We start from the raw sequence: 19,180 nt of genomic DNA, 5'->3' as shown, positions 1-19,180 counted from the left end.
GAGACACAGGTCAGAGCGAGAAGCGTCTGACTGATGTGAGGGTTACACACACACACCACACACACACACACTCAGTCACTCGTGCTGGTTTCCGCTAACAGTAAATGCCCTTCTCTCTGTCACTGAAGGCACCTGTCATTTCAGCTCACACACACGTGATGGAGTCTGAAACACAGCGCTGATCAACCCACAGGAAGCTTGACCCGCTTGTGCAGCGCTCAAGCTTTGAGAAGAGCTACCAGAATAGCTCCCTCCAAGCCTTGATGCAGATAATAGAGCCGTTTCCTGACCGCACGCTAACTTTACATCTGTGCATCCGTGCGCCGCGCAGCATGAATGACATGAGCACTCCACGCCGTCTTTAACCAGCTCAAAGACATTATTTAATCACTGTTATTAACTCAAACTAAACCCAAAACAAATATTTATACAAATATTAAAACCAAATCTAAAAAAAGCTAACTTATTTTCAGCTAGTTGCCAATGCAATGTTTCTCATTTTCAGTTATGTCGAAGTACTAAAATAAAATAAAAAACCTATAGATAAAAACTATAAAAGCTATCAAAAATATACAGATATTAAAATACAAAAACATCAAATTACTAAAATTGTAACTAAATTTAAATTTAAAAGATACAATATAAAATAAAATCATATTCATATGTTAATATCATCCAAAGCTAAAACCAAAAAACATTTACTATTTATTATAATACTATATATTATTATTAAAATAAAATAAATAATAAAAGTAAGGCTACTAAAATAACTAAAACCACAACTAAGAACTAATCAAATAAAAACGATTAAAAAAACAGACTTACTAAAACTTATAAAAATAAATAAAATGTCATTCCAAATATTATGAACTTAAAAATTAAATATATATATATATATATATATATATATATATATATATATATATATATATATATATATATATATATACATACACATATATATATATATATATATATATATATATATATATATATATATACATACATATATATATATATATATATACATACATATATATATATATATATATACACATATATATATATATATATACACATATATATATATATATATATATATATATATATATATATATATATATTCAGCTAGGTGCACTCATATTCATTAAAAAAAAAAACTCACTAAAAAACCTAAATGAACTACAACTAAGAACTTATATTCAATAAAAAACATAAAAAACTTATTTTAAAAGAAAAACACAAAATTAAAATTAAAACTAAATATTAACAAAAGCTAGTATATGCCTCTAAAATAATACTGATTTTGATAAACTGAGACCACAGAACCATTATTTACAGTATATAAAGACTACACTTACACTAAATTGTTTACAACTGTATAATTTTTGAGCTTTTTATAAAAGTGAAAGCATGGGCTGTCAAGTTATTAGGACTGGACTAGATTAAAATCTCAGATTTATGTCTTCTCCAGATATTAACTGATGTTTTTATCATCTGTTTGGACTCTCGTTCTGATGGCACCCATTCACTGCAGAGCATCCATTGCTGAGACACTGATGCAATGCTACATTTCTCCAAACCTGATGAAGAAACAAACTCATCCTGATCTGGGATGACCTGGGGATGAGTTTACAAAGTCACTTATCCAAAGCATTTCCTAAAGAATGTCAATTAAATGTAAATATAGATGATTGCAAGAATCAAGCGTCCAACAGTCCTCTACATTTTTTTCATCTGACTACCCCAGTGTTTTTGCTTATGCTTTTCAGTAAACAGTGGATTTAACTCATCAACATAACGGCTTCACCGGCTGGTCAAACGTGACCTTTCAGCGGACAGATGCCTGCGGTTACTGTAGCGAACGCTTTCATCTCACCTCTGACTGATCCGACTCAAAGAGGCCATGACCTTTCTGCTGTCTCCCCCCACCAGAGAGACGTGATGACAGTACAGGGGCGACACACGGCTTCCACTTCTCCGAATTCAGCCCAGAGCCACAGAGACGTCTACAGACCTGCCTTGTTCTAGAAGAGCCTTTGGCCACCCACGCGTTAGTGCTTCCTTAACTAATGCGCACTTCCCGTAGACTTCAAGGAATAGTGCTTCTAAAAATAACAAAGCGTGGCATCATTTACCCTCATGTCCATGCCCTGTTCCTGCACACATGGGTCAAAGACGTCAAGTGGTTTTTAAGCATCAAAAAAATTTAAGTGCAATACAGTTTTTAATATTTTAGAATGTGTTGTGTCTAATTGTTTTTTTAGTGAGGAAAAGTAATGACTATCATATATTTTTACCATGCTTTACTGAAGACAGACACCCACTAAAATGTCAATATCAGTCATATTTAGATCAAGAATCAATAGATGACATTAAAAGACTCATTTAATTATTATTTTAAATCTTTACCACAATCCTTCAAACCACTAGGTTTTACCAAAAAATAAAAAATAATTATATATATTTAATATTTATATTTAATATATTTAAATTTAATATATATATATATATATATATATATATATATATATATATATATATTTTGTTTTTTTTTGTTTTTTTTTAAAGGTCAGAATTTTTTTTTTTTTTTCATTTTTACATAAATATATGTGAAAAGACAATGGAAAACTGACATTACTCCATTCATAATATTTGCTAAAGTTATTTAAACAATAAAGACACTTTGCTTGCATTTAATATGCTTTCTATGTGTATAAAATAATGTTTGTCATTAAATATGCGTTAAACTGGTCCAGAACAGAAATATGAAGCCAAGTCATAATTATTGTTAAAGGTTAGGGGTCTATACAGAAGGGATTTTGGATTTCTCTTTTTATCACTGATTAATTCAGAAAATACTGTCAACAGCCAGAAAACAAATGCATTTATATGATGCTTTAGGAATAAAATGTTATATAAGACAAGATCAATCATATATGAACAAACCCTCAATAAAAGCCTTCAGAATAAAATAAACGTATACTTTTATTTGTATGTGCTGCTGAAGTGGAGGAAGAAACTGTTTTTGACAAAACCGGCTTAACAGATAGGACTTACAAGTCGCAAATAGATCAAATGTGATTAAAATACACATTTAAGTGTGTTTCCTTTCCATGGTCTAAAAGAAGAATGAACCCGAAATCTCAAACTTAACCAGTTCATGACAAAAACAATGCTTTCGCCTCCATCAATCACACAGAAGCACTTTCCCTTCGGCATGAGCAAACAATACTCAGTTAGTTTTCTAGGTGAAAGATATTAAACAATAAATCACAGACACCATAAGAGCGGATCATCTCCGGTCCGTCCTAAGCAACAGAGCATCATCTCACATATCTAGTGTGTGATCTGACTGACCGGATACACACAGGCTTTTGAGGCGCAGAGACACAATGCTTTTCATAGCAAGCTAATGATATTTACAGAAATGCTGTATCTTAACCATAAATCTAGACCTCGTTCACACAGAAAGCAGCTTGCAAAAACATGACCTTGAATGTTTAGTGTTTCGAAAAGGGCAAAGAGGATATGAATTAATGAAACCAGATCCAGCAAACAAGACGACTGAATTACTATTAATAAAATGCAAAAAATGACATTAAATTTGCATCAAGGAGAGGCTTTCCTGTGCTTTTGATGACAATGGAGGCTGATACAAGTTTCCAGTTTTACAGTAATTATAATAAATGATAACCATGACGTATGTGTGGACATAAACTATGATTACTTTATTTTTATTAATTAAATTTGAGCTTGTAAAAAGTAAACAGCTCGAGAGAGACATACTGCCTTACAAAATGAACTATGGTAGCCAGTTTCCATCAAAATTAAGATATATGTACACATATTTTACTACTGATAATAATATGCTTTAAATTAAACTAATATGTATTTTACTTAAAACAGCGTTCAATGCATGTTCTGTTGTTTCCTCCTTTTTTAGTATATTTTTTTTCCACAGTTGTAGTATAGTAGCAACTGTTGTACCTCGGCAGAAACAAACTATGGAGATTTTTTTGTAAGGGAGTTTGTGTTTGAATGTAACCGCTGCGATGCAAATGTTACAGTGTTTCATTTTCAAACTCAAAGATTCCAAACAAACGGTTACAATGTAGCGCGTCAGGCGAACGCGCGCGCTCACCACCACAGAGAGCCGCGCGGTCCCGTTACACTAAACTCTCGCTCGTCTCAGCGACCGGTGTGGGTGTCCGTCGGTAACGGAGGGTCTGGACACGCAGGAAACGTCGCGGATCTCGGACGGGCCGCTCGGTCTGAAGCGCTTTTCTCTTTGGAGAGACGACGCTAAACACACACGCACGTGCTTTATTACCTTGTTTCGGATCTGACCGGACGTGGAGACCTTCCGAATGAGTTTCTGCGGGGAGCCGTGCTCCTGCTCCGGCTCACTGTCCGACGACTCGGCCTCAGCAGCAGCACCGACCGCCGCCATCCTGCGCTCCGGCCCCCGGGACTCATATCACGGACGTGTTCCAGCGGGACCGGCCTTAGAGCGCCGCCTACCGGACAGATCGAGCACTGCAGCACGGAGAGCGGGAGCGCGCGCCACCTACCGGACAGACGAGCTGCAGCTGAGACACTACTATAATCTGTTGTGTGTAAAATGTTAACGATTATAAAGGGGGTTACATCTGAATATTTTCGCACGAATACAGATTTGAATGCTTTGTTCCCCCAAACTGCATTGACTGCCTAAAATATGAGACACCAATGTTTTAGGATTTGACACAGAATTGACACATGGGTTATTCGATGACGTTTTATTTCCTTGGACTTGTGTATATGCTTTATTTTAAATTTAAATTAACTGATTTATTACCAAGGCATGTGGTTCCTGTCATAGTTATGCAAGGATTTTATTTCAAAAACAGTATCATAACTATTAAACTAATTTATGATTTTAAATCTCTATTTAATCTCATAATGACCTCAAAGTAAAAAGAGCTGCTAAAGTCTGATTTTGACAGATTTTTGACTGTGCTTTATAATTGAATGATTATAATCCTTTATCTTAATTCAAGTGAAGAAGATTTTTAAAGTCTGACAGTAATCAGTGTTGAGCGCTACATTCCTTTGTTAGAAATAAAAAAAAGTAATCAATAAAGTAACTGAAATCATTACACTACTTATTACATTTCCAAAGTAACCTTGTCACCGAGCGAACATGGAACGTTCCTAATGTTCAAGTTAATTCAGAAAGATATGAACAAATGCTCTTAAAACATAAGGACATGCATTTTATTTATATATTTTTTTATTTATAAAAAAAAAAATTGGACATTCATTTAACTTTTTTTTAAATGTTACTACTTGTTTCAGAGAACATTTAAAAGTGACATTCCCATAATGCTTTCAAAACAATAAAATGTAATATTTCCTTAACGTTTATGCAAGCAAGAAAGAAATAAAATAAGTTTTCAAAACATTTTTTTTTTATTATGTTTAGAGAAAATTCAGAAATACTGTTTTCTTAAATTAAAGGGAAATTACAAGAGATATTTGTAAACAGGAATTGTATTACCATAAGCACACCTTTAATTAAAAAGAAGTTTGTACCATTTTAAATGTTAAAACAATAGATAAAGTTTTTGATATAAAAGCCACTTTGTGTTTATGAAACATTAATGGAACATAAACATACACCAACTAAAAATCTCAAAACACAGCTTATAAAAAGCAAAAATGAAGCAAGTCAAAAAGTCTAGTCTGAATCAGGAGAGAAATATGCAGAGATGAAGCATCTGACGGCACCCATTCACTACAAATCATCCTTTGGAATCAGTGATACATTAAAGCACAACCCTGCTGAATAATGGCTTTAAAAGTCTCGCATCTTTTCAGGACGTGAACTTTACAAGATAGTGTGCTTCCTCTCTTTTTATATCACTTTATGTATTGTTTTGAATACCATGCTCAATTGTACTTGACGTCATAGATCCATCTGAGTCGGCTTCAGCTGTTTCTTCAGGAGATTGATGGATGTTTTGAGGAAAAGCAGTGGACATTAAAAGCACAATAACGATCACAACAGCCTGAGGCAAAACAATCTAGAATTTAATAGCGAGAGTGTGTGTTTCCTGTAAATACACACCCTAATGTAATCAAATGATTGCTGAGTGTGTAACCGTAGACTGGATCCTGATGGCTTACGCATGATGCACATACGAATTCCTCATGAAGACAATAAACACAGAGCGACCGTGTAAAGAAGCGCAGAACAACAGAAACAGGGTCAGGAGCTGGGCGGTGCTGTGAAGAAGCGGCTGTGGCTTTGTTTGTGTTTGTGTGTCTAGTTTCACATCTGTGTTTCACATCTTGCCAATGCACACTTCCTTAAACACACTCCCTTGAAATAACAACACATTTTTTCCAATTCCTTCAGTAACACACTCAATAATTCTCTTTCACAGATATGAATAAACACACACCTTTTATAGTAATGCACTCTTTTTATATGATGGGATCTGATCCTGGATAATGTGTGTGTTTCACCACACGTGTTATTTGTTACATAAACACCTTTTTATGTCTTGAAATTAGAGTTAAGTACATTCACATTTATTTATAAATCACTTATGCAATGCAGATCGTTTCAGAGCGGCTTCACATTAATAAACAGGAAAATTAATGTTTCAAAATCAATCAATCAATTATTAAATGACTTGATTTAAATGTTGTATGATGCTGTAAAGCGTTGTAAAAAAAAAAAAAAGAGTACTTTTTATGAGGAAAATACCATTTCAGTCTTCATTCATTCATAATTACTTGTTATTTATTTCTGATTATTATTAAATGTTACTAGGTATTTCTGAGTAAAAATTGTTTCACATTTTTTCAGTGTCATTATTCAGTTCAGTGTCGGTTCATCTCAGTTGAGTTACAGTGTCGATGTTGCGATGTTTGTCCATTATTAAACAAATTCTATTTTAGAAGACAATAGTATCAATATTCAGCTCAATCCAGTTCAGTGTTGATTTTTTTGTTTTCTGTTTTTTGCAAATTTCAATTATGCAACAAGTTCCAAAACCGCATGCGAATCTGATTCAGATCAGGCACAAAGGATGCATATTTCCCAAGCTCACTAACTGGGGAATTCCCACTGATTTCCATTGTTCTAATGTCATCGAGGAACAGCTGAAGACACACCTCTTTTGCAAGCTCTGAACTCATCCACAACCAGAAACAAGTGCACTTGTTCTCTTTTTCTTGCATTTCACTTCAGTTTATACTTGTATACTGATCAAGTTTATACTTTAAACCAAGCATAGTGTTCTGCAAATATTATATTTGTAAGTTGCTTTCAATAAAAGATTCAGCAAATTGTACAAATGCATCTTCTGGCATAGATAAGTGAGTTTAAGGAATATGGCTCCCCTGTTGTGTTGGGGTCAATTTGACCCAAACTCAATTTTCAAACTGCTTAAAATACTGGTTTCAACTATTTATTTCTTTTTAAAATTTGGTGGGTATTTCTTACTTAGGGTCATGAACGTGCATGCAAAGTTTAGACACAAAGATGTGTTTGTCAAAGACTCCCTCATCGTTTTCAATGCATTTAGCCAAAAATCAACACTAAAGTGTCAGGCAAAAAAACTAAAAAAACAACATAAAACACGATAAAAATAGTTAATAAGTTATACAATTCCTCATGTATTTTGTGACAAGCTACAGTAGAGGTTTCTGTTTTTAAATGAATCTTTAATATTTTTCATAGTATAGTCAATTTGACCAACAATAAAACCGTTGTACCCAGTTTGTGAACACAATCTAAAGCAGAAACATTTGTACTAACTAACATTAACAAAGATTAATGCATTCCATAAAAATATACTGTTAATGTTAGTTAATGCATTAATGAATGTTAAAAAATGACACCCTGAATATGAAATAAACAGCCCAGGCATCACTCTTCAATAAATTCAGTGTGTGGCTACAGCTGTCAAAATAAAAGATTAAAATAACAAATGCACTGGTGCATTATGGGATACTCTTCACAGATCTGTGATAAGATATTCAAGGTGTTACTTGTTACATATTCTGTTGACTGGTTCTTACAGAAACCGAATCCTCTGTGTTTGTGTGTGTGTGAGATCTGACCTGGATCGGGTCGAAGGCCTGCCGTGTTCCCATGCTTCCCTGTATTATAAATCATCTCCAGAGACGCATCCGCTCTCTCCTGTTACAGTCCTGACGGAGCCACGCCTGCTCTCACACCGCTGTGTCACACACACAAACACAGAAGCTTCCCCCTGTTTTCTCTCAACTGTATTATTACTCATGATATTCTGGGCCTAATGAGGTCGCGGAGAATGGAGAGAGAGAAAAAAGTTCAACTCCCAGCGGTCAAATACACACAAACACACTCACGCAGGTGCAGGTATATAAGTGTAGGTCGTCAAGTCATCAGAGATTTTTTCACACACTTGACCTGGACTAAAGGAAGAGCGAGATGCTGTATCGCTGGAACATGGTGGGTGATCAATCTGTCCGTCCGGCTTATCTAATTTCCATTAACTGATGAAAATGACATTCCGAATAAAAGCAAAAAACAATGCTACACTGTGTTAAATATTAAAATGTTGTCGTTTAGTATTTGTATATTATTATATTTCCTGTATTAAGCTTTATTGGAAAGTGCCAGTTGCTAAATTTCAGTCTGAGAACGCATTATCTTGTAAAACGTACTCCGGTTATTTTTTATTTAAAACAACGACGCAGCTGGAAAGCTTCTAGAACATCCTTGTAATTATCAAGCAATGCATTTAAATCATTCTTGATTTTTCTTGCTGTGACATCATATTTTAAAGCTACTCTGTGATTAGATTCAACTCTATAATTCTGCCTGCAGGACATCGTGAAGGTGTTGGTGTGTTTGTTTTTTGGCCAGTGTGCTTTAATTCCCGGCTACCATGCAGTAGATCTTGGGTTACTGCCCAATGACACCCAGGGGCAAACGGGATTTTCGGAGCCTGATTTATCCTATTGTCAGATGATTCTGGAAGCTCCAGTTCCACCCACGGCGGACCAGGTTCCCTGGTTCTGCATCTGCTCCGCTTGCTCCGGAAACCAAGGCCAGAAAGGAGACAGAGGCGACCGTGGACTGCCAGGTACAAATCCACACACAGCATTACCTCACACATACCTCTGTTTGTTTACTATTGTCCAGCGTTTTAATAACTGCATCTGCTCCTCACAGGAGTTCCTGGTAGTCAAGGTCCAAGAGGCCTCACTGGGCTTCCCGGCCGTCCAGGATTCACAGGACGTCCTGGCATAAAGGGTGAGACTCAACATAAAGTCAATGCACTGTACTTCACTATAAATGTATGTGAATCAGTGTTGGGAAAGCTAGTTTGAAAATGGTGCAAGCCCTTTTTGTGAAGTTTCCTGCTTACTACTTGTTTCGGATATACTTCCCAAAAACATTGTAAGCTTAAAGGAACAGTCATCCGTCATCATTTACTCACTTATCAAGTTTCTTTCTTCTGTTAAACACAAGAAAAGATATTTTGAAGAATGTTGGTAACCAAATAGTTGCAGGTATCCACTGACTTCCTTAGCAATGAAAGAAATACTATAAAAAGGAATTTGGCTGCTGGAAATTGTCTGGATACCAACATTATTCAAAACAACTAATCCTATATAGGTTTGGAACAACTTGAGGGTGAGTAAACGATGACAGAATTTTGGACATTTTTGGTTTAACTATCCCTTTAACTGTGGTGGTAATGTAATTCACACACCCACAGGTGAGAAAGGTGACGCAGGAGATAAGGGTGACCTTGGGTACCCTGGAGTTTCAGGGCCAAAGGGAAGCAGGGGATTCAAAGGTCAGTGAATCTCCACTAATGTATTACCATTTACATATACACAATGCCTATTATGGGCCTTGGTGAACATTTTTGTATATGTGCTTCCCAGGTGATAAGGGTGAACCTGGTCTGGAAGGTCCTTCAGGAGAACAGGGTCCAAAGGGAGATGATGGTCAATGCCCAGAAACCTGTGAGCCCTTACCTGGTCCGGCAGGTGAACCGGGTCTTCCTGGCCCTGCAGGTGCACGGGGGTTACCTGGGTTGAATGGAGACCCTGGACAAAAAGGGTTGAAGGGCGATCCGGGTCTGGTGGGAGAGCGTGGCCTTCCAGGTGTACCAGGGGAGAAGGGTGACCAAGGTCCACAGGGCCTGTGCAATTGTAAGGATGGGGCTCAAGGAGCCCCGGGTCAAACAGGTGAAAAGGGTGAGAAGGGAAGCTTGGGTCCGACAGGGCAGCAGGGTGCAACTGGAACCAGAGGACCTAAGGGTGATCAGGGAGAAATGGGAATGATTGGTATGCCCGGACCTTGCTCACCCATTGTGCAATCTACTTTCTCTGCCGCTTTACTCACCTCCTTTCCTGTACCAAGCCGCCCAGTGCCTTTCAAACGTGTCATCTACAACTTAAACCAGAACTACAACCCTGATAATGGGGTCTACACCGCCCCGGTTAACGGAACCTACGTGTTTAGCTACCATCTGCAGGTGTCCACCCGTATGCTAAAGGTCGGACTCTTCCGCAACTTCGAGGCTGTAGTGAGGACAACTACGCCAGTAGACATGAACACCGCGTCTCAGCAGGTGGTGCTGAGTCTGAGCCAGGGTGACTGGGTGTGGGTACAGGTGAAAGACACCACCACTAATGGCATGTTCACCGGCTCCGAGTCCAGCAGCACATTCAGCGGGTTTTTGTTGTACCCAGACAGATGTGATGACATGTTTGGAAGAGATTTCATTGATAATCAGTTCCCTGATAAAGATATTCCATGGGAATCTCCTACTCCCTAAACTGTTAACCTACATCCAACATTGTAAACCTTCACCCAAACTTTAACTGAGTCTTAGACCTCCACCCAAACCTCTTAACCTACACCCAACATTCTCAACCTTCACCCAAACTTTAACTGAGTCTTAGACCTCCACCCTAACCTACTAACCTACACCCAACATTCTCAACCTTCACCCAAACTTTAACTGAGTCTTAGACCACCACCCTAACCTCTTAACCTACACCCAACATTCTCAACCTTCACCCAAACTTTAACTGAGTCTTAGACCTCCACCCTAACCTCTTAACCTAAACCCAACATTCTAAACCTTCACCCAAACTTTAATTGACTCATAGACCTCCACCCTAACCTCTTAACCTACACCCAACATTCTAAACCTTCACCCAAACTTTAACTGAGTCCTAGACCTCCACCCTAACCTCTTAACCTACACCCAACTTTCTCAACCTTCCCCTAAACTTTAACTGAGTCCTAGACCTCCACCCTAACCTCTTAACCTACACCCAACATTCTCAACCTTCCCCTAAACTTTAACTGAGTCCTAGACCTCCACCCTAACCTCTTAACCTACACACAACATTCTCAACCTTCTCCCAAACTTTCACTGAGTCATATACCTCCATCCTAACCTCTTAACCTACACACAACATTCTCAATCTTCACCCAAACTTTAACTGACTACTAGACCTCCACCCTAATGTTGACCTACACCCAACATTCTAAAAGTTCACCCAAACTTTAATTGACTCATAGACCTCCACCCTCATGTTAACCTACCCCCAACATTCTAAACCTTCACCCAAACTTTAACTGAGTCTTAGACCTCCACCCTAACCTCTTAACCTACACCCAACATTCTAAACCTTCACCCAAACTTTAACTGAGTCCTAGACCTCCACCCTAACCTCTTAACCTACACCCAACATTCTAAACCTTCACCCAAACTTTAACTGACTACTAGACCTCCACCCTAATGTTGACCTACACCCAACATTCTAAAAGTTCACCCAAACTTTAATTGACTCATAGACCTCCACCCTCATGTTAACCTACACCCAACATTCTAAACCTTCACCCAAACTTTAACTGAGTCTTAGACCTCCACCCTAACCTCTTAACCTACACCCAACATTCTAAACCTTCACCCAAACTATAACTGAGTCCTAGACCTCCACCCTAACCTCTTAACCTACACACAATATTCTCAATCTTCACCCAAACTTTAACTGAGTCCTAGACCTCCACCTTAACCTCTTAACCTACACCCAACATTCTCAACCTTCCCCCAAACTTTAACTGTCTCCTAGACCTGCACCCTAATGTTAACCTACACCCAAGTCTAAACTTTTACCCAAATTTTAACTACACTCCACATTCTAGACCCCTCAACCTAAACTCTTAACAAAACCTCTAAAATGACCCACTTCTCAACCTCAACCCCAAAACCTGAACCCCTAGTGTTTCTATGATATTCCACACGTAGATTCTATTTTAAGACCACTTTATGTAGTTTAGAAGCAAACCTTTGGCTGAAAGCAGGGCCTTCTAGTTCACTTGTTTGGAATTAATTAGATCCCCAGGTGGATATGTGCGGTGTTTATTTACAATGCATGTCTCGTAACTTGAATAGCTGTATTATGCCCCTATCAATACACAGTGAGGTGGATCAGTCGAGAGGTTGCTCCCTTGACAGTTGTCTTCATCCGGATGTTTTTAAAGAATGAAAACTGATCAGGAACGCACCCGTCAGCGGTTATATCATCCTTCCAGCAATTCAGGGCACACACACTGTGAATAAGAGTGAAAATGAGAATAAGAACAGGAAAACTGGGAGGGCTGGTGCGTGTATGTGTGTTTCAAGATAAATGATTGGAGAGAAGTATTAGAGAGGTACAAGAAAGAGAAGTGTTGTCTTACACAGTGTTAAATGTTAAACACCTGTTTGAGAGAGAAAGAGAGTCTCATTACTCTGGGCGTATATCTTTTGTGTAGGGATTAATCAGACACACAATAATATTTTGGGAAACCTCTTACGGCGTTGCCTATAGGCGTCCAGGGAAGAGGGAGCTCACCCATGAAAATGTTGTCCTGGGCACAACACAACATGTTCATGCTCATGTTCTGTGTATTGATAACCCATATATTTCCAATAAACTGTAAACAACTAATCTGTCTCCTTCTTTTTGATTGTTTTTCCTCTTACAGACTAGTCAAACTAGTTCCATCTGACTACTTTTTTATCAGACCAAGATCCACAAGGCATTACCTGAAAAAATAAAAACCCTTAAAGGAGTTTTTTACACTGTTAAAGAGTTGGATTCCCATGCTAAACATGGACAAAGTTTCAAAAATTAAGTTGTACGTTTGAAGGAGTATTTCTGTTCCAAAAATACTCCTTCCTGTTTGTCACAAGTTTCGGAAAGTGTTTTTCGAGTATGGCTCTGTGTGACGTTAGATGGAGCGGAATTTCCTTATATGGGTCCTAAGGCACTTCTGCCGGAAGAGCGCACGCTCCCGTATAGCAGAGCAGAGAGAGCACAACAGACTTCACTGATCAGAGCGAGAGTGTCACGAAATGTCACAAAAGGAGTGTGTTTTTGGTTGCCAGGGCAAGACAACCCTGCACAGATTACCAAAGAAAAAACAGCATTAAGGGACCAGTGGATGGAGTTTATTTTTACAGAGCATCAACGGAGTTGTGCAAGTGTTTGTGTTTGTTCCCTGCATTTCGAAGATGCTTGTTTTACAAACAAAGCCCAATTTGACGATGGATTTGCGTATCGTTTATTTCTTAAGGATGATGCAATCCCAACGAAAAAGGGTCACGATCGTGTGTTGGAACCGCAGGCGGTGAGTAAAACTGCTTAAAATATCTCTGCCTCCTTGTTAGTGCATCCGCCTCCCATCGGAGACCCGGGTTCGAGCCCCGCTCTGAGCGAGTCGTTGCTGCTGCTGCTCTCGTTCAGTTTCAGCTTCACAGCTGTCACAGCTTCCAAACGCTCTCAACACAAAAGCTACTCGCGCTCGTGATTCTTTAGCTCCGCCCACACGTCACGCCCCCAGGCGCTCGTGTTTTTCCGGGAAAAATCGGTAAAGACTATCTTTCTCTTATGAATATAATAAAACTAAATACTTTTTGGAGTTATGAAGGATGCAGTACTACTCTATAGGTACTCAAGAATAACAGGATATTGAGTGAAAACGAGCATTTCACCCCCCCTTTAAGAAATGTCAATGACTAATGAACCAATGTTTGAACATTAATTGAATATTTAATATTGCACTTTTCAAATACAACAGCTCTGCTTTAAAACCCAGTGAGCTGGATTGCTTCTAGTGTTTATTTAGGCAGCATTCTAAATTAACATCTTTGAATACTGTATTTACATTGTTTGAATAATATAATTTTGAATTGTTTCACCGGACCATGAAGGTCTTTAGTTTAAATAAACACATTTTGCAATACTTTCCCATATCATATGTTACAGGTCTTTGGAACTGCAGTTTTTCTGTAAAGGAATGATTGAAAATGCAGTCCTTTGGTACAGAGAGCTTATAAACACAGCTGGTTTGCTGTCACAAATAGTTTAATTAAAGCATTTAAAGAGCAAACTCCCAACAGAAGAACAGAATTTGCCTCTTTAGAAATTTACACTGCAACTAATTTACTATGCAATACATCCATTTGTGACAAATAAAATGCACTTTACATCAATTTATCCTTACTGAAAGCTCTAGAGTTATAATTGTTAGTTTTCTAAAAAGCCTTTTAATCTTAGTTGGAATAATGATTCCATAATTTTTGTCAAAATGCAAATATTAAGGATCCATGATTTATTTAACTACATTATCCATAATTATTTGGAATGAATATACAGAGACTAATTTGTAATTTGGCCAATTGTTATTTTCACACCTGGCTTAAAAAATATTATTGCATTAGGGCCCATCTCATCTACCCAACCTTCACATGCATCTATAAATGCTTATGAATCTTTACATGCACAAGTCTGTTTACACAAACCACACAAAATGCATGTCTCCTGTGAGCACTTTCCACAGAGAAGGCTCTCAAATGCCACCCTAAAAGAAAGCCTTGCCACCCCTGCTGCCACCCCAGTTGGCAGCAACGAATTAAAGGTTATGGCCAATTTGAAAATTTACGAGCGCGAATCTTTCATGATTCGTGATCCCGCTCCGAACTCCCGAACTGATTCAAATGATTTGCGATCCCCAAACTGACTCAAATGATTCGCGAACTCTCGAACTGATTCAAATGATCCGCGATGCCGCTCCGAACTCCCAAACTGACTCAAATGATTCGCGAACCCGCTTTGAACTCCCAAACTGACTCAAATGATTCGCGATCCCGCTACGAACTCCCGAACTGATTCAAATGATTCACGATCGGATCCCGCTACGAATTCCCGAACTGACTCAAATGATTCGCGAACCCGCTTTGAACTCCCAAACTGACTCAAATGATTCGCGATCCCGCTACGAACTCCCGAACTGATTCAAATGATTCGCGATCCCCATAACTGACTCAAATGATTCGCGATCCCGCTACTCAAATGATTCGCGATCCCCATAACTGACTCAAATGATTCGCGATCCCGCTCCGAACTCCCAAACTGACTCAAATGATTCGCGATCCCGCTACGAACTCCCAAACTGACTCAAATGATTCGCGATCCCGCTACGAACTCCCGAAATGATTCAAATGTTTCCCAATCCCCGACCTGACTCAAATGATTCGCAAATCCGCTTTGAACTCCAGAACTGATTCAAATGATCTGTGATCTCCAAACTCTAATAATTTACAAAGTATTAATATACTGTAATATTTTTGTTGTTCTTGTTGCTATAAAAACAGTGTTAAGCCATTAATAGCCTTTAAAATGGCTTAAAATGCATTATATAAAAAATAATGAGGCAATAATGATTGGTTAATAATAACACTGTTAAAATACATAATGTAGGCAAATACAAAATCCTTGTTTAGGCGACTGACCAAACATTTCATTCAAATATTCACTTAATCTTTCATTTTTGGCCACCTTTTTGCTATAGATGACACAAGTTTTATAATTTCTTCAACAAAAAACGTGCATATCACAATCCTTACAAAAATAAACCATGGTTTTATCATAGTAAAACTGTTTAATTTCCTTTTGCATGATTTCTGAATGCTTGAGACTATAAAATAAATTAGTCATAATAAAGTTATAGCCACAGGTAAATGTCGAGAGCTACAATTGTGAGTTGTAAATAATATAATTTATTCATTTAGTTTTTTATTTGATTAAAGTTATTTTTTCACCCCTGTAGTAGTTTTTTTTTCCATCATCATATTTGAGGAAGGGGGGCACAACAATAACTCCTGCTTATGGGAACCCTTAAGGTGTTTTATACATGTCTCTGGGAATGTGTGCTGTACACACACACACACACACACACACACACACACACACACACTGAAGCACGCGTGGTGTTTTCAGCTCTTCACTATATTGATGCATGATGTATGCTACACATGTGTACGTCAGCGCGCTATGAGAGGATTTCACCATTTAATTTGATAAAACTATCGTCATTCATTCGTATCGTACACACAGACTGACAGAAACAGCAATGTCTTTACGACAACCTGTCAAAATAAAATTTCGGTATAATTTGAAGAAACAGAAATATAGTACTATTGCACAGTAGAGTATGCTATACTTCCTATTAGCTAATAATAATAGTTAATTAAAAAACACAGAAACTCTTGTTACAACCCACCAAAATAAAAAGTTTGGTCTAACTCAAAGAAATTATGTAAGAAATTGCTTAGCAAAATATACTTAAAAAAAGATATACTAAAACATTGTTTTAAAGGAATATCACACAAGTTTTCATATAAGTTATAATTTAAGCTTGCCAAAACAATAACACCATATTTTTCAAAATATTTGTATTTGTGCCTTTAATGTTTATGTATTTATTATTATTATCAGCTAATAAAAGCTATGCTTCAGGACCATATTCATATAACATCTGAGGCTAAATGTAGCTCTTGACTGGTTGAGTTAGATGATGATTAACACTAAACTGTAGAAAATCAGTTGAGTCTCCCCAGCTGGAAATGGCTGTTAAAATCTTGTGTTTCTTATAATAAATTGTCATATTGATAACACTGAATCTTTTATAATGCTCTTAATGACATGTGGATGCATACTGTATGTATTAGTGAGTGTGTGGTGCTTATGGGGTATGGTCACTTATTCCTTATATGTTTGTAATGTTTGTTATAACTGTTTCAAATGCAAGACATTGATTGCATGAGATTAAGTTTGTAAATGATAGCTGTGTCCTTTTATAGTGTGCACATATATTTATCATCAAACTGTGATAACTGTGACTAAATTCAGTATATATACGTCTGCCATATGTTGCCACCCCTCAAAAACGCCACCCCATCAATATTTTTCTAGATCCGCCCCTGTTCAGATAGGAGCTTTTAAACTCCTCGAACACCAAGTCAGTTGTGTCTTCACTAAACACAGAAAGAGACGAGAAACTCAACTGAACGCAGATTCAGGAAAATCGCAGAACAGTAAATCAAAAAACAGGAACAAAGATGTTTTAGGTGTTTAACGCCACACACCCCTGTTCTGATGTCAGAGGGCAGTTTCTATTGAACACTAACAACAGATTTACTGAAAGAACGATGCTAAACTGGGGCTCCACACAAGAGACAGATCGCATTTAGATGGGACACCGATATCAGCGATCAGTTTTCCCTGTGCACCGAACACATGGAATCAGAGACGCAAGGACTCTATATGAAGGGTATTATATTACAGATATAGCATAAGATCACACGAACCCCGCAGAATATACACCCAGATAATGGACAATCACAATGGAAAATATTAACTGTTTCCCACCTCTCTTTAGGACGAGGAGAACAGGGAGAAAAGAAAGTAGATAACATTCAGTTATTATCAGATCGAGTCGAGTCACATTTATTTCTATAGTGCTTTATACAATACAGATAGCTTCAAAGCAGGAAAATAACAGCGTTAATGTTGTAAAATTCATCATTTATGAAACTAATTACATTTCAACTCTAAAGCAGCTTCAATTCATTTCAATGAATGTCAGTGCATATAAGTGGATATTATTATTTCATATTAATTGTCTTGTAAATCCCATTCAATATATATATATATATATATTTTTTTTTTTATATATATATATATTTTTTTATTGAGCGGTGATGTGGTGCTGCAGTAACTCACCTGTCTGTGTTCAGATGCAGGTAATGTTGTGTGTTGAGTTAAAGTGTGAGTGGACGCTGGTTTTAGGGCCAGTATTTCGGCTCTTTTCTGTCGGAGAGATAATCATCACTGGCTTGCAGAAGTAATGAAGATGCAGGAATATCATTCTGATATCACACACATTAAATAAGCAACAAAAAAAGCATACTTTGTATAATGAGTGCAGTGCACCTTTCTGTGAAGCACAACAGCAGGTGTTTAGCAGAATGTCAAAGCTTGTTTTAAACAGAATGAATAAGTGGATGTCAGGCTCCAGACAAGCATAAAAGTAGGCCATATGATTAAATTTTTTGTTTCAAAGTCTTTCGGAAAGTCGTGATATAGTTTGCTTGACACCTAAATGTAATTCTTTGAGATACTAAAAATCTCGACTTTTACATTTTACTTGGAGCTTAGCTTTTAGTCTGTTTTTGACAAAAAATTATACGTGGGAAAAAAATAAATAAATAAAAAGGTTAATGAGCAATACATTTTTTATAAAATAAAAACACATTAATAAAAAATACAACAATTCATTATTAGTTTATGTAAGCTCAGGCTCATTAAATGTACATAATTAAAATAATATCAAATTAAATATACTGTTTTCATTTGATTAATTTTAAAATATTTTTTTCTAATATTTTATATTTAATAATAATGATTAAAAAATGAATCAAATAAATTATTAAAATATTATCTTTTGTCATTTAACCATATATATTATTTTTGATTTGATTAATTATATAATTTTACAACAACAATAATTATAAAAAGTAAATAAAATACAATTATTTAAATATAATTTTTGATGCAAATCATTTATTACTAAATGTTAAAATCAACATTAAGACTAATAAATGCTTTTTAATAATTATATTACTAATGTAAATGAATTTAAACAAATAGAACCTTGTTCATCTTTAACAGTATCTTTTCTGAAGACTAAGACATATGGACTGAACATTATAAAAACAATTTGTATTTTTTATTATTGTTATAATACTAGTAGATCTATTGTTGTCATATTAACTAA

The 19,180-nt window shown here is 36.8% G+C and overlaps 2 protein-coding genes and 1 long non-coding RNA gene across 9 annotated transcripts in view; 1 reads left to right on the top strand and 2 right to left on the bottom strand.

Moving 5' to 3' along the window:
• LOC128029088 (diacylglycerol kinase delta) overlaps positions 1-4,495 on the bottom strand; it is a 28,810-nt gene extending 24,315 nt beyond the window's left edge. For 2 of the 4 annotated variants that reach the window (XM_052616588.1, XM_052616589.1), the window contains exon 1: positions 4,334-4,495. In XM_052616588.1, coding sequence (XP_052472548.1) covers positions 4,334-4,453 — 120 coding nt within the window. In that variant the 5' untranslated portion in view covers positions 4,454-4,495. Of the gene's footprint in view, positions 100-1,879; positions 1,993-4,333 lie in introns of those variants that run through there. The other 2 variants (XM_052616594.1, XM_052616591.1) reach the window with 2 other exon arrangements.
• Positions 4,496-7,755: 3,260 nt separating this feature from the next.
• On the top strand, positions 7,756-10,842 carry LOC128028633 (complement C1q and tumor necrosis factor-related protein 9B). Its single transcript, XM_052615904.1, has 5 exons — positions 7,756-8,491; positions 8,870-9,128; positions 9,218-9,298; positions 9,768-9,848; positions 9,940-10,842. Exons 1-5 carry the CDS (start codon positions 8,471-8,473, stop codon positions 10,836-10,838), a joined length of 1,341 nt encoding a protein of 446 aa, XP_052471864.1. The 5' UTR covers positions 7,756-8,470; the 3' UTR covers positions 10,839-10,842.
• Positions 10,429-12,229, bottom strand: LOC128028634 (uncharacterized). Of its 4 annotated transcripts, none has more exons than XR_008187183.1 (6): positions 12,100-12,229; positions 11,910-12,029; positions 11,634-11,773; positions 11,478-11,497; positions 11,198-11,337; positions 10,429-10,847 (listed from the first exon to the last, which is right to left on the bottom strand). It is a non-coding gene; the product is annotated as an uncharacterized LOC128028634 (long non-coding RNA). The 4 variants fall into 4 exon arrangements; XR_008187184.1 differs by having other exon boundaries at positions 11,198-11,267; XR_008187185.1 differs by lacking the exon at positions 11,478-11,497 and adding an exon at positions 11,338-11,357 and having other exon boundaries at positions 11,198-11,267.
• Between the last annotated feature and the right edge of the window lie 6,951 nt (positions 12,230-19,180).

This window comes from Carassius gibelio, chromosome A15 (genome assembly GCF_023724105.1).
Source record: "Carassius gibelio isolate Cgi1373 ecotype wild population from Czech Republic chromosome A15, carGib1.2-hapl.c, whole genome shotgun sequence".
Taxonomy (NCBI): Eukaryota; Metazoa; Chordata; class Actinopteri; order Cypriniformes; family Cyprinidae; genus Carassius; species Carassius gibelio.
The sequence above is the reverse complement of the archived record's forward strand: the minus strand, read 5'-3'. Positions and strand labels throughout refer to the sequence as shown.

What these genes read in the sequence shown, in the direction of transcription:
- LOC128028633 (XM_052615904.1), top strand. Translation starts at nt 8,471, where the DNA reads ATGCTGTATCGCTGGAACATG. An exon ending in AGGACGTCCTGGCATAAAGG is followed by an intron (nt 9,299 to 9,767) that starts GTGAGACTCAAC and finishes ACACACCCACAG; the next exon opens with GTGAGAAAGGTGACGCAGGA. An exon ending in GGGAAGCAGGGGATTCAAAG is followed by an intron (nt 9,849 to 9,939) that starts GTCAGTGAATCT and finishes TGTGCTTCCCAG; the next exon opens with GTGATAAGGGTGAACCTGGT.